Source organism: Schistocerca nitens, chromosome 4 (assembly GCF_023898315.1).
Source record: "Schistocerca nitens isolate TAMUIC-IGC-003100 chromosome 4, iqSchNite1.1, whole genome shotgun sequence".
Taxonomy (NCBI): Eukaryota; Metazoa; Arthropoda; class Insecta; order Orthoptera; family Acrididae; genus Schistocerca; species Schistocerca nitens.
Genome location: NC_064617.1, coordinates 717,185,095 through 717,209,632, shown reverse-complemented (window position 1 = coordinate 717,209,632; position 24,538 = coordinate 717,185,095). Strand labels below are relative to the sequence as shown.

General features: G+C 40.7%; 1 protein-coding gene across 2 annotated transcripts in view; it reads left to right on the top strand.

The window, feature by feature from the left end:
• LOC126252784 (ATP-dependent RNA helicase p62-like) overlaps positions 1-23,110 on the top strand; it is a 58,030-nt gene extending 34,920 nt beyond the window's left edge. For both annotated transcript variants that reach the window (XM_049953716.1, XM_049953715.1), the window contains exons 8-14: positions 8,527-8,699; positions 8,978-9,088; positions 9,217-9,278; positions 18,580-18,639; positions 22,130-22,357; positions 22,594-22,678; positions 22,759-23,110. In XM_049953716.1, the coding sequence (XP_049809673.1) occupies positions 8,527-8,699; positions 8,978-9,088; positions 9,217-9,278; positions 18,580-18,639; positions 22,130-22,357; positions 22,594-22,676 (717 nt within the window). In that variant the 3' untranslated portion in view covers positions 22,677-22,678; positions 22,759-23,110. The remainder of the gene's footprint in view (positions 1-8,526; positions 8,700-8,977; positions 9,089-9,216; positions 9,279-18,579; positions 18,640-22,129; positions 22,358-22,593; positions 22,679-22,758) is intronic.
• The last annotated feature ends 1,428 nt before the right edge of the window (positions 23,111-24,538 follow it).

Below are 24,538 nucleotides of genomic sequence, written 5' to 3'. Positions count from 1 at the left end.
CTCTCCCCCCCACCCCACCCACCCCCCACCCCCCACCCCCGCACTGGCCACACTGTGGGAGGAACGCCAGGCTAAGGATGGCAGTGAAGTTTTTACCCCACTACTATGTATGTACGAGAGTTGATAGGGAATCTTTATTGTCAATGAAACCTCAGTTTTTTGTGGAGCATTTAGAGGATGAGTTTGTCTAGGTAGAGGGCTTGTCCTAGATGCGGTCAGGGTCAGTCTAGATCAAAATGGCATTCTCTGCCCAATTACGGGCACTACTCACCTGTGACATGTTGGGGGGATGTTTGTTTCCATCACGCCCCATAAGAGCTTAATTATGGTCCGGGGTATCATATTTCACAGGGACTTTCTTTTACAGTCTGACAACGAGCTGTGCGCCAATTTAGAGCGGCGAGGTGTCCATTCCGTCCGGTGCATCCACTGTGGTCTGAGGGATAATCAGGTCGCTGCAGGTGCCTTCATCTTGGCCTTCGAGGGTGACACATTACCCGAGAAGGTGAAGGTGGTGGTATACTGCTGTGACATAAAGCCATATATCCCTCCCCAATATGGTGCTTCAAGTGCTGGAAATTCGGCCGTATGTCTTTCCGCTGTACTTCCAGCGTCATCTGTCAGGATCCTGGACGCCCTTCACATCCCAATACTCCCTGTACTTTGCTTCTCATGTGTGTCAACTGCGGAGATCACAATCACCTCGCTCGCCAGACTGCTGGATTCTCCAGAAAGAAAGAAAATTAATGGAATAAAAGACCCTGGGCTGACTGACCTACACTGAGGCTAAGAGAAAATGAGAGAGGCTAAATCCTGTGCATATGACATCAATCTATGCTGCTGCTATGACAATGGTTCTGCCATTTTCCATTCCACTGCGTACAGTTGGCTCTCAGAACTGTCAGACTACACCTGCCCCCTTGATTGATTGGGGGGGGGGGGGCACTTTCCTCCCTGCTGCTCCTGCACAACCTACTTCAGGAGCAATGCCTCCCTCCCCCAAACCATGGGGATGTCAGTCTCCACTTCACAGCCGGAGGAGCACAAGTCTTCTTCGGCTCCTCTTGCCAGGAAGGGATCCCTTGGGTCACTCCTTTCAGTGGCGTGACTGAAGCAACCACAGGTAGCTGGTTGTAGAAATTCACTGTCCTCCTCAGTCCCTGAGACTGAATGAGTGAAGCCCTCCCAGCCTGACAAACATAAGGAGCAGCGAGAGAAAACTTTAAAAGAAAGACCCCCAAGAACATAAGCACTGCGGTGGCACCCACACCACCACCACCACCACCACCACCACCAACAAGCTCTTGTGTCTGAGGATGAGGTGGAGATTATGGTGTCCGCTGAGGACGTAGATCTTGCTGGGCCCTCCGACACAATGGATGTTGATCGGACAGGTATTCATGTGCTGGTAGCAGGTGATCGAGGTGTAGATTGCCTCATTGAGTGTTTCATGGCTTCCCAGTGTCACGTAATTCTCCAGTGGAATTGCGGTGGTTTTTTCCCCCACTTGGCTGAGCTACGGCAACTGTTAAGCTTTACACCTGCTTTCTGCATTGTTCTCCAGGAAACTTGGTTCCCGACAATGTGGACCCTTGACCTCTGTGGCTATAAGCGATATTACTGGGGAACCGTAGTGACTATAGTAGTGTGTCAGGTGGAGTTTGTATCTATGTCCTGAACTATGTAGTGAACCTATGACCCTCGAAACCTATCTTGAAGCTGTGGCTGTCAGGATAAGAACGATGCAGGAAATAACTGTCTGCAATGTATATTCTTCCTCCAGATGGTGCAGTACCCCCCCCCCCCCCCCCCCCAAACGTATTGGCTGCACAGATTGATCAACTCCCATAAACCTTTCTTACTTTTGGCAGATTTTAACGTGCGTAACCCCTTGTGTTGTGGTGCCATGCTCACTAGCCAAGGTAGGGAAGTCGGAAATTGATGATCCACTCACTCTAGTTGAGACATATCGATTTGTAGGGAGACATGTCCGTTTGTAGGACTGGTTTTTGATGCCCGATTGATGTGGATTCCTCACCTTCGTCAGCTTAGGCAGAAGTGCTGGCAGCACGTCAATGCCCTCCGTTGCACTGAGCAACACAAACTGGGAAATATCACTCTACACCGCTGCAGCCCTACAGAGCCCTTGTTCAGTCCCAGCTTGACTATGGGAGTCTGGTTTACAGTTCAGTGGTACCCTCAGTGTGATTTCTACTTGACCCAGTGCACCACTGTGGCATTCGCCTAGTGACAGGAACTTTCAGGACAAATCCCGTGATCAGTGTCCTGATGGAGGCAGGAGTCCCTCCATTGAAGGTTAGGTGTGCACAATTACTTACCAGTTACGTTGCACACGTTCGTAGTTCTCCTGCGCATCCGAATCACCGTCTCCTTTTCCCAACCACAGCGGTTCATCTCCCCCATCGGCGGCCCGTTACCACCTCTCCTTGAGGTCCATTCATGTACACCTCCATGGTGAACACCTAGGCCACAGATTCTTCTGGGCCTTTCACATGGCCCTAAGGACTTCGTTAATCCTGCGGCTCTCTATCATTTCCTCTCGATTCTCGACATGTACTAGGGCCATGAGGTGGTTTACACGGACGGCTCGGTGCCTGATGGTAACATAGGCTTTACATAAGTTCATGGAGGACATATTGAACAGCACTCCTTGCCATATGGCTGCAGTGTTTCCACTGCAGAGCTGGTGGCCATATCTCGTGCTCTGTAGCACATGCGCTCATGGCTTGGTGAGTCATTTCTCCTATTTACTGACTCCTTGAGCAGCCTACAAGCTATCGACCAGTGCTAACCTCGCCGTACTTTGGTAGCATCCATTGAGGACTCAATCTATGCCCTGGAACAGTTCTGTCGTTTGGTGATGTTTGTGTGGATTCCAGGACATGTTGGAATCCCAGGCAACAAACTTGCTGACAGGTTGGCCAAACAAGCTACATGGAAACCGCTCATGGAGATCAGCTTTTCTGCAACTGACCTGCATTCAGTACTACACTGAAAGGTTTAGCAGCTTGGGGAGACCGAATGGCATAGCCTCAATACACACAACAAACTGCGTGTCATTAAGGAGACTACGAATGTGTGGAAGTCTTTCATGTGGTCCTATCACAGGGAATCAGTTGCCCTCTGCCGGCTCGGCATTGGCCACATGAGGCTAACGAGTGGTTACCTCCTCCATCGTCAGGACCCACCTCAGTGTTGCTCTGGCTCACTAATAACCGTCGTCCACTTCTTGCTGTACTGCCCACTTTTAGCCGCTCTGCGGTGAACTTTTGACTTTCCAAGCACCCTACCTTTATTGGGTAACAGTGCCTCAGCAGCAGCTTTAGTTTTACGTTTTTTCGTGAGGGTGGGTTTTATCATTTGATCTAAGATTTAGCGTATGTCCTTTGTTTCTATTGTGTCCTCCACCCTAGTGCTTTTAGGGTGGAGGTTTTAATGTGTTGCAGAGTGGCTGGCTTCTCCTTTTTATTCTCATGGTCAGCCAGCCATGGTAATCTGCTCTCTGTTTTGATCTCCTCTACATGTTTCTTGTGTGTGTATGTGTGTGGTTTTGATACAGTTTGAAATGGCTCGTCCGACCAGGCATGTTTCCAGTCATCAATGGTCCAATTTCGTTGACGTGCCCAGGCAAAGTGGAAAGCTTTGAGTTGTGCAGTCATCAAGGGTACATAAGTGGGCCTTCGGCTCCGAAAGCCCAAAATGATGTTTTGTAGAATGGTTCGCATGCTAACACTTGTTGATGGCCCAGCATTGAATTTTGCAGTAATTTGCAGAAGGGTTGCACTTATATCATGTTGAATGGTCCTATTCAGTCGTCATTGATTCTGTTCTTGCAGGCTCTCTTTCCACCTGCAGTGATGTTGGAAATTGGATGCTTTACCAGATTCCTGATATTCAGTGTACACTTGTGAAATGGTCGTACGGAAAATTATCCACTCCATCGCTACCTTGGAGGTGCTGTGTTTCATTGCTTGTGCGCTGACCATAACACTACGTTCAAACTCGCTAAAATCTTGATAACCTGCCATTGTAGCAGCAGTAACCAATGTAACAACTGTGCCAGACACTTATTGTCTTATATATGCGTTGCAAACTGCAGTGCCATATTATGCCTGTTTACATCTCTCTGTATTTGAATGTGCATTCCTAAAATGATGCTTCAGTGTGAATAGCAGCAATATGTTAATCTGTGTCAGGTAATAGGTTCCTATATAATTCTAATAATTTAATGCCTTAAATTTCAGCAAATAAAGAATTAATGATTTCGTGAGCTCATTTGGTTGGTGCTATCAAGTTTTCTATGAAAGCTTGTCATACAACCTACATGCTGGTTGCTGTGGTTACCATTAAAATATTATTTAATATGTTCACACTGGAATACAATTCTGAAGTTTGATACCCGCGCACCCACACCCATACGCACATAGTCTAATAAAATTTTTATTTGGAAAATATTCGTTTTATGAATATAATTAATACATTTTTAAAGATTAGGAAAAAACTGTGAATAGGGTCTGTCCTGAAAGTTCCCAGAATGGATTTTGTAAAAATCTTACTCTATCAGTTTTTAATCTTTTCTGAACTTTTCAAAGTATTCTCCCTTTGCTCCGATGCACAAATTCCAGTGCTTCACCCAAACATTTGAAGGCACCCTGGAAGTTGGTTCTCCTTCAGTGCAGCTGTCACAGCTGCTTTTACTGCCTCCAGCATCCCATGCCGAGTTCCTTTCGGGGTTCTTTTGATCCTTGGGAACAAAAAGGAGCTTGTTCGTACCAGATCAGGACTGGGTATTGTTGCCACACCAGTCTTGACCAGCAGCTCGGAGACAGTGTGGTGGGGCTTGATGCATTGTCATGGTGTGTGATCGAATTGTCATGAATTTCTTTCTAGACATGTTGAATCCTGTTGAGCAACCGTTTGAGCACCTCTCTATAAAATTCACTGTTGACTGTTTGTCCTTTGTTGCATGAATGCACTGTGAACCATCATTGCTGCCAAAAAACACGATGAGCATTGCATTGATTCACAATTTGTTACTGAGTGAGGTGGCGCAGTGGTTAGACACTGGACTCCCATTCGGGAGGACGACGGTTCAATCCCGCGTCTGGCCATCCTAATTTAGGTTTTTTGTGATTTCCCTAAATCGCTCCAGGCAAATGCTGGGATGGTTCCTTTGAAAGGGCACGGCCAACTTCCTTCCCCGTCCTTCCCTAATCCGCTGAGACCAATGACCTCGCTGTCTGGTCTCCTTCCCAAAAGAACCCAACCCCACAATTTGTTCGGCCGTGCACCACTTGTTGCTGTGTCACTTTGTTTAGAGATCGTGCTTGGGAATCCATGTCTTGTACCATGTGGTCATTCTGTCTAAAAATTCTGGATCTGTTTCATAGTTGTGCAATTCCTGGTACTTCAACAAAAGCTGCTCCTTCACCTCACTCATCAGTACTTTTGGCACCAGTTTCATGCCAACTTCACTCATATGAAAATCTTCGGTTAAAATGCGGTGAAAGATGCTTTTGGGTATCCAACAGTACACTGCAATTATCTGAACATTTAATCACCAGTCCTTGTCCACAATTGATGCACTTCTTGCACCAAGTCATCTGTGATGTTGATGGGTATACTGAGTGGAATGTCTTCTGCCACATGAGTTGGGCTTTGTTTCATCGCCCTGTTACAGTAGGCGTTTCAAAGCATTTCAGGTGTCTCCACCCCATTCCCCCCAGTATCACACACAACTAGACTGCATAATGTTGCTCCAAAAACTGGTCCAATTTTTGTTCAGTGAGGGTGTAGTGGTGGTAAGTTACTATGGGACCAAACCGCTGAGGTCATCGGTCCCTATGAGGGTGTAGTAGATACCTCTGCAAAGAATGTGACTCTGCCTCGACAACTGCCCACAGCTGACTAACATTTCTCTCTTTTTGAAGCTTAGATTCTCCACAAACTTTCCCTGCCTACCAGTGTTGCCAACTACAAAAAATAATTCCAGGAACTTTAGGACCCCTGTAAAACTACTCAAATTCAAGGTCTACAAGCTAGCCAGATACATTGGGACCTTGCTTAAAGTGAAAAACAAATTGTTAAAAAAGTAACTTGATTAATGAGCGATGTTTCACATAAAAAGTGACTATGATTTAGTGTTACGTCACCAGCCATTGGTGCACAGCGGGGGAAATGTTTAACAATATGGACACCTTTGTCAGCAACAGTATATGAACAATGTCTTTAGTATGTACTGCAGTGTGGGGTTAGCACTCTTTCAGCAATGATCTTAGTGCAGCTTGTCATGAAACATTTTTTCTAAACTTGTTCATGTAGTTTTTGTGTGTGCAAATTTTAATAACTTTCCTAGAAATGTCCCAAAAATAAAGCCACAAGATGAGGACTATATGAGAAAGAAAATGACCTTAGAAATGAAACAGAAAAATCATTGAAAACCGGTAACGTGGTGTGAGCATTGGTGACTTACACACACACACACACACACACACACACACACACACACACAGTCTGTCTACGTCAGCTATTTGCATTATCCTCAAGAACGACAAGGTTAAGGAAACAGATGCTTGAAAAGGAAGAGACAAGTGTATCGAAACAACAGTTCAATATTCTGGGTGATGTCGAAAGGTTGCTCCTTACATGGATAAATGAAAAGAAATTGCAAGGCAACACTATTAACAAGAACATCATTTGTGAGAGGGCGAGAATGATTTTCTCCAACCTCGTTAAGAAGACGCCAGGATTATCAGTGGTTGAAGTGTTTAAGGGAAGCTGTGGGTGGTTTGGGAAGAACCGGCATCCACAGTGTTGACATGTTCCGAAGCAGCCAGCTCTTCACAAAAAGGCAGCAGAGATCATCAGCAACTTCAAGTTGCTTGTAGGTTCTCCATATTATCTTCCACAGCAGGTTTTTGATTGTAGCGAGACAGGTCTTATCTGGAAAAAGATGCCAAAGTTTGCCTTAATAACATTAGAGGAAAGTGCATTGCCAAGTCACAACCCAATGAAAGTCTGTCTGACAATGCTATTCTGTGCCAATGTGGCAATTTGAAAATCTAAACTGCTGCTTGTTTACCATTCAGAAATTCATGAGCCTTCAAGAAGTGTAAAATCCAGAAGAGCAGGTTAAATGTGATGTGAAGGTCCAACAACAGGGCTTGGGTGACACATGATCTTTTTCGTGATTGTATCAGTGAAGTGTTTGTTCCCTATGTGGAAAAAATACTTGGTTGAGATGAATCTGCCACTCCTTGTTTTGCTTGTTATGGATGACACTCCTCAGACTCCAAGCTTACAAGACCACTTTGTTGTAGAATTGCGTTACTCCAGCCTATGGACCAGCAGATCATTTCTAACTTCATATGCCATATACTGAGGCAGTCTTAGAACTTTGCTTTGAGTTTGCTGAAGCTACGAATCTCACTCTCTGAGAGTTTCGGAAATATCACTTCAGCATTGTTTCCTGTGTCAAGATGATGGAAAAAGCATGGGAAGGGGATAGCAACAGACCTCTCACTTCTGCTTGGAAGAACCTTGGCCGCAGTGTGTTGTCAAATTTGACTGTGAGGCATTTGAGTCTGTATCTGTGAAGCCTGTTGTTAATGAGATTGTCATTGGCCAAGAGCATGGGACTAGAAGTGGATAACAATGGTATTGATGAGCTTGTGGAAGATCGCAGCCAAGAAATGACCACTGAAGAGCATATGGAGTTGGCGTGTTTCACAGCAGGAAGTTGTAGAGAGGAGTTCTTCCGATGATGATGATGATGATGATGATGATGATGATGATGATGATGATGATGATGATGTAATAGCAAAGCAGCAATCTTCTGGTGCTGTAAGCGAAATGCTGAAATCAACCCAAAAAACAGTGGTTACACAAGATACAAATTTATTTGATGATAATGCTGTGTCACATTTTTGCCAAGTGTTGAAGTGTCGGCAGAAACAAATTACAACAGACAGCTTCTTAAAGAAACTTGTGTATTATGAATAATAAATTACATAATATGGTGTCTATAATTTTCTGTGAATAAATGGCATGAATAACATAAAACTTAGTACTTTTTCTGCATGGAATGCATTATCGTATTACATTAACTTATACGGGATAAATTGTTTCACTTAATGAGTGTTTCGTGCTAAGAGTAAGATTCTGGGATGAATTATGCTCATTGTATGAGATTCCATTTTACTACTACTACTACCACTACCACTACCACTACAGCTGCAGTCACCACCATCAAAACCACCAGTTCACAAAACATCAGAACAAGAAGCAGACCATAAGTTGATTTCACATGAATTGATCCCTATGGGATCACAATATAAAGTTTTTGATAGAAGTCCCAAAATACTGGAAAAGCATTTACTATTTCTGAATTCCTTAACTGCAGCCCTGTGATTTGGGGCCTTATGTGTAGTTTCATGTGTGTGAAGTCATTGCACAATAGTTTCGTGAAACTAATTGGATTTTTTTTTCTCTCTCTTTTTAATTCAGCCTGATCGCCAGACCCTCATGTGGTCAGCAACGTGGCCTAAAGAGGTGCGGAAAATGGCAGAAGATTTCCTAAAAGACTACATTCAGATCAACGTAGGATCTCTTGAACTTTGTGCAAATCATAATATTGAACAGATTGTGGATGTTTGTCAAGAACATGAGAAGGAAAATAAGTAAGTGCATGTTATCTTAACTGTTGGTAGTTGGAGGAATGTTGCATTGTTACGAAAACTAAAATATCTTGAGTCATAAGTTTTCTTGTGCATTGTCAGTTACATGAAATAACTGTTTTAGTGTTTGGTATTATTTTTGTGTACTTCCTACATAGACATGTGATGTAACACTACAGTCTAGTTAATGGAAAAACTATCTAGTGTTCCTGTAATGACACAGTCTGAAGTAGATGGATGTGCACATTAATGAACAGAACTAAATGGTTTCCTCTTCACAGGTTGTGCCGTATCTTACAAGAAATTTCTAATGAAAGTGAGAACAAAACCATAATATTCGTGTCAACAAAAAAGAAAGCAGAAAACATAGCATACAATATAAGAAAATATGGGTATGTGTTTTGGGTTGTTTTGTTAATTAGAATAGTAGTTCAGTCTCCACTGTTATACTTGCAGCTGCTTTTAAGATTCTTAAGTAAGACATGAAAAAAATATAATTCCAGCATGCTGTTTTTTCCAGGTTTGAAGCTGTTTGCATGCATGGGGATAAGTCACAACAAGAAAGAGACTACATTTTAAAAGGTAATTTCACCAGTGCATTGTTTTGACTTTGAAAACATAAGTGAATGGATGAGGGTGTACAAGTTGATACAAAAGTTTCGGAACTGTATTTGGTATTAGTGTGACACTTGTGCTAATACACTCTTGAGTTCACATACAGGGTGAATAAAAAGACTCGTAACTTTGGAATGATATAGAAATTGAGAACTTCCGGAATCTTTAGCATACAACATGGTTTGATTCATGCAGGGCATCAGTACACAATTCCACCACCAAGTGTATCAGAGTAGTACACAGTTAAAATGGCTACTTTCACTCTTGTGCAGTGTGCTTCCAGTATTTTGTATCTCTTGAAAACAGGTTGATGAAGATACCATGAATGGGGTGATTTGCTATCAGCAAATTATTCACGGAAGTTCGAAATTTCTTCAATAATGCCTTGAAGGGCCAATCACCTGGATTTCTCTTACTGCCCAGACTTAACTGCATTTCTTTCTCTGGTGTCCCATCAAAGACCATGGGTGTGTTCCTCCTTATCAGTTTAGCTGACGTGAAAAATCAAATGTATGCTCCTGTTGCACAAATTATGCCCAATTTGCTGCAGCGAGTGTGGGAAGAAATTGATTACCAGTGGGATGTTTTCCGCGTCACTAATTGTCATATCAAGCCAAAATTACACTTTCAAGTGAAACTTAAGGTTCTTTGCTACAAAATGATACATCAACTGATTCCGTAAGTTCTTGGGAAACTTCTATAAGATTTCAAAGTTCTAAGTCCTTTTAACTCGCCCTGTACTTACAATTGGTTATTCTTGACATATTGTGGAACTTCAAAAATTCCAGTGTACAGTATTGTGGTGGGTGCTAAATTGGTGAATAGGAATACAAATTTTAAATAGTTCTGTTCTTTCATCTTTGATGCATATTTTTGAGGAAGTTAGTGAAACCAAACATTTTGAGGATAAATTGTTTTAAGAGAATTCTGTGAATGGTACAGTGAGAAATACAATGCATTCTGTCATAGGAAAATTAAATGTTAAAAACTATATTAAAACAAGAAACGTTCAAATAATGCCATTAGATGCAGAGTAAATACTCAGGTGCACATGAGTTACGTGGACAGTACAGGTTGGTGTAGTTGAAACTTTCCAAGTAGGCAAATTTCTACTGTTACTGCACAAAAGTGAAGATTGTGTGTTACAAATGTTGTCATCTGTCTAGCATCTTGTAAATGAAAGTTTTGTTGATATCCTGGATGTTGACTGAATATTGTAAGTGCTGGTCCTTAGGGTGTTAGCATCAAAAAGCAATTTAACAATAAATGCAAATAAGCGATTTCATGCCAAGTGGTAAAATTGTGGATTTTGATGCAATTTTGTCTGCACATTAGTAAAGATTTTTTTTTTTCGCCCCTGAGTTTTTTGGCAATCCCTGAGAGATCTCCTGAAAGAAACAAGCTAGGCTATCTCGTACAACTTTCGCAGTCTCTTTAAGTAGATTAATGAGATATCAGGAGCAGTTTTCATGTAGATAATTTGAAGTAGCCAGTCAAACAACTAACCTGAAACATTGCATGTAATAACTCAAGGCAAGATCTTGGAAGTTCCATTCTTCTGCTCCTTTCTAGTACTTTTGCATCTAGGGCACAAAGTTGATTTTGTAAATACACCAAAAAATAGGTGTTTTAGTTCATTCACAAAACATTTTCTGCTAACTTCTAACCAATTTGACCATATTCTAAACTACCTAAAAACTAGATTTTGTTTTGCATGAGGTGTAAAGAATGACAGTTAAAGTGCAGTAAAAAATAGGCCTTTATTCTGCTAGTACTCACATCTTAAGATATTTTATGGTGTACTGTTTAGTAGTGGTTGGAGAAAGTTAAATCGGAAGTAATTTTGAACAGCAAGTGAACTTGAAAACTGGGAAGGTTTCCAGCAGTTTCATTATAGAAAGATTTTTATAAAGGGCATAAAGAATCCAATGAAAAGGATAGTGCTCTTTTTTGCCCCCCCCCCCCCCCCCCCCCACACACACACACACACGCGCGCACGAGGTGTCCACCTCACATGTCTACCATGTATAATCCACTTAGCTTTCTTCTTTTAACTTGCACAGTGTGTCATCAGTTATTTGTCTTTCTTATTACTCTCCACCTTTACACTCCTAACTTTTCACCTCTCATCCATTGCAGTCCCCCAACAGTCAGGCTTTCTTCTCATCCTGTCCACTGTCTCGGACGACATGGAGTTCTGGGTGGCTTTCATAACATCTCAATTTCCTAAACCTTGTCAGTCGCTTTACTTCATTCCTCTTATTTCCTCTTCAACCTTTCTGTCAGGAGCAGCTCTGTTTCCGAGTCACTAGGATAATTTATAAAAATGCTTCACACTCGTCATAATGTGGGGATAGGGATTTGAACAGTTGACACTGAAACAGCTTGTGGTTTGAAGCACTTCCCATAACAGAAAAAAGTCAAAATTTGTCCAGCTGGCATCGGTCCCATCGAATTTCCTATGCCCACAATGTTAATTTGCCCCTGATTTTGCGTCAACATATTTATAATTTTCCCATGATTTATGCATTACGAAAAAATGTTTGTGGAGAAGATATGATGCTGGCATAATTTTGGCCGTCCCGTAGTGTTTACAAATATTAAGTGGTTAACTTTCTTGACACCAGGGCACTCTATTCAGTGGATTTGAATGAGTAAAAGTTTTAACAATTTGTGCCGCATCTCCCACTGCTGCCAAGCTCTACATGGTGTGGTGGCTGATGGAAGTAACTAGGTTCATTCGAATGAAGATATCATGACCACTCACAACTATTTCCAAATGCTCTTTTTGCTCAAATGCAATTTTGTGATTGTTGTGATCATCGTGACATCTTTGTCAAACCATATTTAGCTTGTTTTGGCGAATGGCCACATCGAACGCTAGTTGACACTTTGTCTTGCTTAAATGTTTCTAGTGTAAGCACAGTGCTGGCTACGTATTTTATTCATGCTGAGCTAAATGTGTTTCGAGAATTTTTTATCGTTGTCAAGTGCATTATTCATGTATGTATTTTTTGTGACTCAAGCTCACCTTCAATTCATCAGGACTTTTGGTATTACCTTCCCCAGAGAGCAATAACAATTAAAGTCAGATTTGAGTACCAGCAGAATATGGGCACACGTTCACTACACCTCCACTTTGTACTGCTCTTCAGGGTGTTATATGCTCACATTGCAAAACCAAACTTACTCTTCAGGTGTTGTGGAACGCTGTCTTTCTAATGAAGATGAAGATGGTGTATAAGAGTTTGGAGAAAATACATTTTTTGTAAAAATGGGCTAAGATTAGCAATTTGTGGCATTGATACAAATATAAATTGTGCTCTAGAAAGAGGTAGGATGAAATTTTATATTCTAATGCCATTGGTTAAGTTGTTATATGCAAAGGTTAAAGTTAGTTTCACACTTCCAGAGATACAGAAAGCTAAACTTTTCATTTTTCAAGTGGCTATTTTTGTGACCCACTTCGCTTCAAATTTCCCTTATGGAAATCACTTGGGAAATTATTATTTAACTTGAAAGAGCAAAAGGTTTCAAAAGATCACCTAGTTATGTTTCCTTCTAGGATAAAAATTGCAGGAAACGTTATATTTCAAAGTTGCTTAAAGCTAAAAGGATACACTGTTGGAAGATGTGCTGTGGGGTCAAACAAATAACTATATCTCTGCAGATATTGAATTGGTGTTCGTAAGACTTTGTGTGCCTGTTTTCAGTTATCATTGGTAAACACACACATTCATGTGGAAATATCTAGACCACTTGACATGGAAGGACCCCCGAGTTTCTCAGGTCAACGGTGGTAGAAGAAGTGTCACCATTCTCAGCCAAAAGGAAATGGCACAATAATGGGTTTTAAGCATTCTGGTTCATTCAGGATAAATAGGTCCTACAGTTAGTTTACTAAATTATCGATGTCCTGTAATATAAAGGAAATGCTCAGTTGAGCAGAGTTGGCAAATGGACCACCATTGTTGTGTTAGAGGTATCACTCTTCATAAATATGTGGTTAATTTTGATGCATTAACCATAAAAAATGTCTTGAACATTTTAATCCTTTGAATCCCAGTGATACTAAAAAATCTTAATTTTAAAAGTTTTCACTAAATTGGGGCCTATATTTTAGTAAACAATGAATAAAAGAGGAAATAGTACCTCAGTGTACTGATAGAGACATCTGTCTTGTTATAGCATTGGTGGTTTCATTGGAAAAACTTAAAAAAAATCAATAAAATTGTTGTTTCAGGCAGAAACCCATAGTACTCTAAGGGTTAAGTTCTGCCACAATTACTCTTATGTAGTTCCCGACAAAATATATTTTTAGTCAGTGATATAATTAGTGAATATAATCAGTGCAGTTAGTTGGAAATTCAATGACTGGTGGGACAATCTCATGAGTGGCAAAATTAAGACAGCTTTTGAGTAGCATCATCATTTACTTTTAGGGTTGTAAAGAATCATAGCTCAGGCAGGGTACAGAGGCTGATGCACAGTTTCCAGTTTTCGTCCAAAGCACTGGATGAGTTCGTTTGTTCAGAAGGTTAGGCTGATAAGCGTTTTTCCACATTTTTGCAAGTCAGCGATGACAGAATTGACGCTCACACTTTGCGATCTTTCTCAATTTTATGAAAGCTACCTGGTAACAAAAATTCATTTTGCTTTACTTATGGCTTTGTCAGATTCATGATGATGTGCCGCCCATTATTTCATTCATTGTCCTAGTTATTGTGATATTTATGTGAAATTAAGACACTGTGCGAAATTTGGAAAAGTGTGTAATGAAAAATTGCGTTTGGTGCCTGTTATGTAATATGTTGTTGCATGTGAATTTTAGCTAAGACATTGAATTTTTCTTTAGACTTGGGGAGACCAATCTCAAGAAAATTGGTCTTAAGCAGCACGCTGATTTGTGATTGCGCTGTGCCAGCGATAAAGCCAGAGCGAAATATCCACACCATTCCTCATATTTCATAAATGGTTTTAGATATCAAAATGAGATTTTGGCAAACAATAGCACATAAAGAAGAATATTTTACCTTGTTGTTATATAAAACTTCATTACCTACAGTATTATCACAATAACTAGAGACTTTCAAGAAAGAAAGTAATTTTGACAGCTGGTGAAATGAGAAATGCTATGGGTTTTGGAACAACATATGTAAAGATATCACACTTTTTTTGTACGGGGGATGTGCTTTTTCTTAAGATACTGACTTTAGTTTTCCTCAGTACCCCACTTAATTAACTCAATAAACCACTGTTTCAGAAGAAGCGAGCGAGCGCTACTTACTGTAAAGATGACACACTAATTTGGTGACCGGCACAATTAAAGCACTTACACATAAGCTTTCAGCCACCCCTCTCCACATTAAACCCACCAGTACTCGCAACAACACGGTACTTACATTTGGCACCAACAGTACTTACATTTGGCACCAACAGTACTTACATTTGGCACCTGTCATCCCTTTCCCACCAGAAAATCCTCACACACAGCCTAGCTACCCAGGGGCCCACATATCTGCAGTGACAGTGGGTCACACAAAGGCCTTCACACAGACATTTATCCCCTAGATGTAGTCCACAAACAGATCTCTTGTGCCATTTTTCCCTCACACCCTAATCCTCCCACCACCCACAAGAACCAGCATGAAAGAATGCGCCCCCCCCCCCCCCCCAAATCACCCAGTACCACCCGGGACTGGAGCAACTGAACCACAGCCTTCACCAGGACTTTGATTACCCATAATCGTGATCTGAAATGAGGAAAATACTACCAAAGATCCTTCCCACCCTTCCTAAAGTGGTGTTCATTGCCCAGTCATCATCATCATCATCATCATCTTAGTCAATCCCTATGCCACTCCCTATCCCAACCATTTGCCACAAGGATCATATCCTTTTGGAAGACCCAGGTGCAAGACGTACCCATCTATCAGACCATAATTTGCTATTCCAGTCCCGTCACAGGTTTATACTGCCCCATTGAGGACAAGGTTGCCTGTGAAAGGAGCCATGTCATAGACAAGCTCTGCAGCAATCATTGCACAGCTTCTTATATTGGCATGATTACCAACTAACTGTTCACCAGGATGAACAGCCACTGCCAAACTGTGGTCAAAGCAAAGTAGACCATCCTGTCAATATGCAACTGAACATAACACTTCGTTTCAATGGCTGGTTCACTACCCGAGCCATCTGGATCCTCCCCTCCTCCACCAGTTTTTCTGAACTACACAAATAGGAGTTACCCTTACATTCTCCTTTCCTATAATTATCCTGGCCTCAACTTACACCACATACTGTCCACACACCCTCCACCCAACAGTTTCCATCCTGCCCCCCCCCCCCCCCCCTGCCCCACCCTGTGTCCTATCACCTCCTCCCCATTCCCATCTCCTACACTCTTTGTATGTCACCCTCCACCAAAGCATCTGCCCATCTTTACCCAATTCTCTCCTTTTTTGACTCAGTTTTTCCCCACATCCTGTCCAACAACTAGATGTTGCACGTGTTGACATTCTAGTCCCTGCACACCCTGCCAGACAATATTCTCTCTCACCCCAACCATACACTGTTACCACTTCCTCTTCACAATCTCTCCAGATTGGTGCTATCATCCCATGTGATAGTTTCATTCTGGCCCGAGCTGTTGGAGTTGGCAGTCGTGTGTGAGGTGTGCTTCCTTGTGTGGATGAATGGTGTGTGTGTGTGTGTGTGTGTGTGTGTGTGTGTGTGTGTGTGTGTGTGTGTGTTTCTGATGAAGGCTGTGGCTGAAATCTTTATATAAGCGTCTTTTAATTGTGCCAGTCTGCAACTAGGCACGTTATCTTTATGGTAAGGAACCGTCTCTCTCTTCCTGCTATGTCATTATTCCTATGTAGAGTTTTCGTTGCCTTACGTAACTTAACTACTCCACCTGATTGTCTGGTCATACTGCTTTATGCCCTGAAAACTGTTGGTACTCCCGGACAGCATTAAACTTCGCCTTCTGATAGCTACACATGGCCAATACCTTACATACTCCTAGACAATGAGCCACACCACTTGCTCTTGATAACCCATAGTGCAAAACTAATTCTTATTTACATATACACAGACTTGTGGCTAGTTGACACATGCTGAATGTAACAATTCATATACATATTTGGCAGAAGACCCATTAACTATCCACAGTACTCTGTGATACAAAACAAACACAAAAAACTGCACTCAGCCAATAGCATCTTGACAAAACTGCAACCCTGCAGTAATTGTCATCTTCATCCACAGATGTCAGTCGTAGGTTTTGTACGTCCCACTTGTCACCAACTGAAGTAGACCTGGGGTAAAGGACTGTTTCTGTGCAGGGCTTTATTGCAGTGGTTGGTTGGGGAGAGGTACAGGCCAGTGCCAGCTCAGATAAACAGCAAAAGTCAAATATTTTAATAAAATCCGTGCAACTACTTGTAGCAACATGGTGCAGAAGCAAAGTACCATCTCAGTATGTGATGAGAATGGAACATTTTGCAAGATGGTGGCTGGCTGTTGACCAGAAGGCTATGACGTTAGTGTCAAGGAATGCTGGCACTGCAAGGTTGCTCAGTGTTGTGTGGCCCAGTTGTGAACAGCACGCTTGTGTGTGGGGCCAGTTGTGTGGAAGACTGCCAGAGTACTTGCAAGGGATGACAGCATCTAGTAATAGATCTCTCCGCGAGTGACAGTGTGTGGCGCCAAGGCACCTGTATCGATGCAGAAGGATGAGGTGGTGTTCCACCTTGGCCTCTATGCTGCCCTCAAGGGCAGGAGCCTTTCTGCTGCTGGAGTTAGCCTGGAGGCAGCCCACCTTTGGAGAGGCACCAAGGATGACGATTTGGTACTAGATGCTGCGGCAATGGAGGTTTAAACTTCTGGCAGCTGCTTGCTGACCCATACTGCACTGGGGCCTGACCCAGCCCTTACCTCATGGTAGGCAGTGGTGGACTGCTGATACCTCTTTTAAAATTGATATTCATTTATATGGGCTAGCAGCCCATTTGTTGTGTTGTTGCACTGCTTCCAGCTTCGTTCAGGACAAATTCGTTGTGTGGCAGTGTAGAAACTACTTTGCCTGTCATGGAAGAACCCTATCTTACTGCTGTGATGGCAAGATTGCACTGCTTGGCGTAGTCATCTTGCAATGTGTAAACAAGCATGTTGCTGCAACTGGCATGCCAACACATTGGAGTTGTTGGGAGACATTTTGTTGCCTATTGTTATATATCATTTTATGATTAATGTGCTTTGGAGTCGGCGGCATTGAAACCTGTCCTCTTTTTTCCAAATATGAATAAGATACTCTTAATTTGGCTTTGTGGTGGTGAGAATTTGCACAGCTTCTTAGAACCACCATATCCTCTCCAGTGTAGAAATCAATTTGCGAGGGGCTGTCATTTTTGTCCAGTTTAAAACTGTATGTTTAGTTACTATGCTAGGTGATTTTTCATTTGATTTGTGGTATGAAAATGATGCTGCATTCACCTGTCAAAATATCAGCGGTTGTTGAGGATGATACCTGGTTCTTTACTGTAAGTTACTAAAATCTTTTCTTTAGTTACAGATACTTCCCATGTTAAAAATAACATAGGCTTTGCCTCACTGTTTTAGTGACTAGGTCACTGATGATATAAAAGTATACCTTTCTTTCATGTGTTTTCTGTTGCTGCTTGGCGAATTATTTTTTATCATCCAAATAAATTATTTTGACAAAAAATGTTTTGGAATAATATACGTGGTTACGCTCCAAGAAGAAACAATTTGAGGAAATAAGATTCATTTTGTGTTCTGTAATGAACATAGGTATTTTTTTAGTCTGTGCCACAGCATGTCAATTAGTGAGAAATATAATTAGCTAAGGAACATTGGTGTGGCTGTTTGGAGCTCCGAAAAGTAAGGCGTACTTGCAGAATGGTTTTGCTATTCTTTGGCTCAGTTCCATCATAAAGATGTTTCTTGTCACATTAACTTCTAGTTTTTCCCATGTGGTAAGGGCCTTACTGACCATATGCCAACTAAAAGGGCCTTTCCATTTTTCTTCTGTCAAGAGTGTAGTGTTTGTCCATTTAGTGTTCATTCTAGCTGTATCCTTCCAGATTTTCTTGCTACGTAATTTTGGGCCATCTTGTTCATTCTATTGATTTTTCTAGTTACATGGACATCACAATTCAACCTTCTCTTAAGTATGTGAACCATTCTGTAAATGTTTGTAGATTTCCTTTTGCATTATTTACTAATAATTAGTTTTTTGTTTCAGATTTCCGCAATGGAAGAGCATGTATCCTTGTTGCTACTGATGTTGCTGCACGTGGTCTAGGTAAGATATTGGCAGGCTACAACAATTTTTCGTAGTATTGGATTTTTTTACTTGCTTGATTTTAGTTTTATTGTTCTGACAGAGCCTTGGCTCTTACCCTTAAGGCACAGTTCAGACAGGCAATGCAATATGCTGTGTGACTTAGGATAAGACGCAGAATCAATTTGTATTGGGAGTTGCGCATAGAAACATAGTTGTAGGGACTTCGTTAATGACACAGTGATGTCAACGATGAGACACAGACATGTATCTGTCATATTGCCTGGTGCAATACAGAATGCTGGCCTCTCCATGCAACTTGTAAGACACACAGCGAGGGAAAAACCAGGTCAAACGATGTGGCTAAAAAAATTGTTTTAGGTAGGTAAAGCAAAGCTGTGTCAGTCTGTAGTTAGTGTTTCAGTAAAACTTTTGCTTTCCATGTAAAAAAAGTGGAAAAACTACTGTTTTGGGGCTTCCCTACTATGCAGTCTTTCTTATTAAATTTTTGAGAGACCTATTTGGTGGGAAAATATGGTTTTCCTGTATCTTAATCTTGCTACATGATAATGAACTGGTTTTTTCATTATTGCCCACAGTTATTTAACTTTTGGAGGTAAGTAAACCACTGGTCGTGTTTTAAAAACGTATAGTAACTGGCCAGTTTGTTTGGTGGGTTTTAAGACATAAGTTGGAGCATACGAACTGTAGCATATATATTGAAATTGTCACTAGTGAGTTCACCACCCGCTGCAACGTCATTGATGGTGAATGGTTTCGCTTCAGTCCAGCATTGTTTCTTCTGAATACTACTCGAGCTACATCATGTACTACTTAGCAAAACTGAACAGTTGTAGAAATACTACCCTAACTTTAATTTTGAAGTTTTTCATGTTGAGACCTCATAAGAAAGCTGAACTGTTTGAATTTATAGCACTGTATGGGAGCATCCAGTTCTTGACTTCAGGTTTTTTGAGCTTTAAATAATCCACAATAACATCCTTTGCAGATGAGCTTGTGATTGTAACTGACATGTGATTTGTGCTGTCTTGTTGCTTGTCATGTGGTGAGTGGCATTGCATATCGTATCATCCCAGTGGAAACAGGAGTGTTGTGCCACATTACCTTTATTGCAGTCTGTTGAACAGCATATTGTATTGTCTGTGTGCACCACACCTAATAGTAATTTGGTAACAGACACTTGTAAATACTGACAGGTATTTGGTGCTTATTTTGTCTTGTGCTTGTAAGTCTGGAACTCTGTATTCATAGAAATAAGTTTTAATTTCTTATGTTGTATAGGTGACAGTATAGGATTGATCATTAAATTACCATTGGTTCTTTACCTTTTGATGCTTTATGGAACAAATCCTTCCTAATATCATGTTGGGCCTCCTTTTGCCCGGTGTAGTGCAGAAACTTGATATGGTCTAGACTCAATTAAGTCATTGGAGGTTCCCTGTGGAAATACTGAGCCATGCTGCCTCTACAGCTGTCCCTAATTGCGAAAGTGTTGTTAGTGCAGGATTTTGTGCACGAACTGACCTCTTGTTTAGGTCCCATAAATGTTTGATGAGATTCATGTTGGGCGATGTGGGTTGCCAAATCATTCTCTCGAATTGTCCAGAATGATCTTCAAACCAATAGTAAACAATTGGGGTATGACACATAGTCATCCATAAAAATTCCATTGTTGAATGGTTGCAAATGATCTCGAAGTAGTGGAACGTAACAGTTTCCAGTCAGTGATTGTTTCAGTTGAACGAGAGGACCCAGTCCATTCCATGTAAACACAGCCTGCAGTGATGCAGCCAGCACCAGCTTGCATAGTGTCTTATTGACAACTTGGGTCTACTGCTTTGTGGGGTCTGCGCCACACTCGAGCCCTACCATCAACTCTTCCCAATTGCAAACAGGACTCTTCTGACCAGTAGTCTAGGGTCCAACAATATGGTCACAAGCCAAGAAGTGCTGTAGGTGATTTCATGCTGTTAGCAAAGGTATTCATGTTGGGCATCTGCTACAATAGCCCATAAACATCAAATTTCGCCACACTGTTGTGATGGATAAGTTTGTCATACATCCCACTTTGGTTTTTGCGGTTAATTCACGCAGTGTTGCTTGTTAGCACTGATAACTCGATGCAAACATTGCTGCTCCCAGGTGTTAAGTGAAGATGGTCGCCGATGTGTTGTATGTGATGAGAGGTGATGCTTGAAACTTGGTATTCTTGGCACTCTTGACACTGTGGGTCTCTAAATATTGAATTCCATAATGGTTTCCAAAATGGAATGGCCCAGTGCTTTTACCTACAATGACCATTCCATGTTCAAAGTCTGTTAATTCTGTCACGCAATCATAATCGAAAACCTTAGCACATGGATCACCAAAGTACAGGCTCTGCCAATGCACTGCCCTATTATATATCATGTGTAAGCTATACTCGGCCAGCTGTATATGTGCATATCGCTATCACATGACTTTTTTTCACATCAGTGTAAATGAATCGCATTGCAAGCAGTATGTGCAACATCATAGTGTTTAACTTGCATATTTTCTTAAGGTAAGGAGACCTAATCTTTGGATAATGTAGAAAGTAAAGTCTTTACTTTAGAGAATTAGTGCTGTTGCAATAGTTGAGGCAATTCACACTCGGTTAATGTAGCAACAACGGGTAAACTTTCCATTTTGTAACAGCTGCCACTCGAGAGTTTTGGTTAACATTGATGCTTTCATATGACTAAACAACTGTGATAGTTTAGCTCTTGAATCTTTTTCTCTTCTGTTCTCAAAGTTGAAAAGTCTCCCAATGGTCAGCAGTGCTAAAGAACTATCTGCAAGTTCTGTTGGCCCAGGGAAAGACTTACCTGTGGCAAAAGTGATGTATGAAAAGGTAGGCTTAAGAGTGAACCTTCCTGATTTTCATAATCTTATCTGAACCCAAAGGGGAAATTCATACTGGGGAGTATGATAGCAGGGATAGTGTTAGATGATACATACATAAATATATATAGATCAGCTAGGTGGAAGTAAAGCTCTGGGGATGGCTAGTCAGTCAGTCTTGGTAGCTCAGTCGGTAGAGTATTTGCCTTTGAAAGGCAAAGGTCCCGAGTTACTCTTGTTCTGGCTCAGTTTTAATCAGCCAGAAAGTTCCATGGAGTAAATTCCTTACAGATAGGTGCTAATTCAGGTTACAGTCTATGAAAAAAATTGTTTAAATATTGAGTTTATAGTATGTTATGACAAAGGAGTCTTTCATAAGAGAAAGAACATGACTAGAAGTGGGTCTTAAGGCTGCTGGCAAATTAATATCAGCTCAATGTGTATATTTTCAAGGCTAGCTAGTTCACTGTACAAATTCACAGTTTATATGGGTGCAACTTGCAACAAGTACATATTACATTTGTCTTTCAGTAAGACTGTGTTAATCACTGATATTTCATTCCTTATGTGTTTCAGTGAAGGAACTTTAGTCTTTATTTAAAATATGTACTACTTGAATTTTTTGCAGATGTTGATGGGATAAAATTTGTAATCAACTACGACTTTCCTAACTCATCAGAAGACTATATACACAGAATTGGACGAACTGGTCGCAGTCAGTCAACGGGAACGTCGTATGCTTTTTTCACAGCTAAAGATAGTCGTCAAGCTCGTGACTTGATATCAGTTCTTAAAGAAGCGAATCAAGAAATCAACCCTAAATTAGCTGAGATGGCACAGTTTGGAGGATGGAAAGGTTTGTTTTGAGACATTTGTGATGTAATTTTGTGTTGAATGTACTCCCTGTAATTGCACGATTTACACACACAATTTTTTGTCTACTCTGAAGTATTAGTAGCAGTATATCCATTGTATGAATGGGAAAGTATAACTAGTATTTAGCCTTTTGAAGATACTAATAAGTCATTAAAAATCCGTATCTTATGTTTGAAAAAAAATTAGATGAGAGTGGAGTATTAATTACTTTTATAGGAGGCAACAACAAGTGGGGCTACAGCCGAGGGCGTGAGAATAGTTTTGGTTCAGCGAAGAATTCTCACAGACGATGGAATTAATGGTAACACAAATTATTTGTAAAAACTTAAAAGGGTTCATACTACATTATATTGCTACTAACTTTAATCTTACATGTTGCAGGTGTTGTATTGCAGAATCTACACCCATTTTACACTTATCAGTATTGAACGATCTGTGAATTTCTCCCTGTGCAGTCATAGACATGACAGTTAGATATATATGCATGACTTGCTTTCACTATTTATTTTGTAATAGTTCTTCAGTCTTGTATATCTGTGAATTTTTGGCTGTGTAGGAAGACACAATATCTGAGTTCCTTAATTCAGAAGCATTTGTTGTTTCATTCCATTTGCTACTGAAATAATGTAGCTATAATTCAGAGAAGTTTATTTTGTTGTGCACATTTTATGTGTTGGACATCTTCTTTATTATTCAAGGAAATGTGAAAATAATAAACCTAAGTGAAACAGAAGCTGCTCTTTTCATTTTTTCATTCTAAGGATTACCTAGTGTCCTAAAAGATTATTCAGTTAAAGATATTAAATTTAACATTTAGACCAGCTGAAGAATGAAGAGGACCTCCAGTGTAAAGAAATACTGTAAAACTGTGAGAAATGAGATCAGTAAAGGCATAAGCAGAAATGTTTCAGGGCGCGGCGTGCACACACACACACACACACACACACACACACACACACACACACACACACTCACTAGCCTCATGAAGGCTGAGTATAGATCATATTGCAAACTCTGCCTCTGTGCAAACAGATTGACAAAAAGTTATGCTATTAACCAATTACAGGTAAGAAAGGATGTTAATCATGAAAATGGGACCAAGAAAGCTGGAGTTAAGAGATTCATCAGTATAATCCCAGTGGGATAATGTTGTCTGGTAGGGCAAAACACCTTTTTAAATGAATTGTAATCTAGTCAGATATTTTCAAAATTTGGAAATATATTTATTTTTGATAAAATATTCTACCAGATTCCATAAATATAACTAGTCTTCGTAGCAGATATGACATTTTACAATGAATGTCATATTCAGTGTTCTCAGGTTTAGAACCTAATTTCCCTTCAATATCTCTTAAGGGGACACAGTCGCGAGGGAACTCCCATAAGGAATCAGTGCTAAAACTACCAAATGTCAGGTACACTTTCTGAAGTAACTAATGGAGATAGACCTGGAACTTTTACAGAGTACAGCTGAAACATCATTCTCAAATCACATAAAAAATGGTTATGTATTTTATATATTTCATGAGTAATCATTTTTTTGTTCTATAAGACAAAAAATTAAAACTTTTCTAAACACCTTGGAGCTTGTAAATCTGTTCTTTTTATCACTACTGGTCTATTTTTTATCTAGTTAATCCTCGTATTAACAAGAGATACTGTAAGTCTGATGTCTGTAGCAGTAATAGTTTTTGAGAAAAGTGTACCAGAAGGTCAAAAAATGTAGTTTTGAGAAAAATGGTATTGAAAGTTTTACATGGAAGAAAGTAATGTACAATGTCATACAGACACACTTTTAAAACATTCCAGGGCTATACTGTGGCTCAGCTTTTTGATCTTTATCTTCTTTTCTTCTTTTCTTTGATCCTCGGGCTATCCTGGCCTCCTTGGTAGCATTTCCTGCAGAATTATCAGCATCACAGATACGGTCCATGTCAATCTTTTTCAGTCCCCTTTCAGTATTGATGACATCCTTTGTTCCCAAGAGCCTTAATACATCAGTCTTCTTTGACACACCAGCATTGAAGCACATCACTGCATAATGAACACCAAATTTTAGTGTTTCTTTCCTAACGAAAACAGTTTTTGGTAGCCTTGTCCAAATGACAGAATTCAAACTTTCATTTGGGTTTTGAGTTTTTCCATGGAGACACTTTTTCAA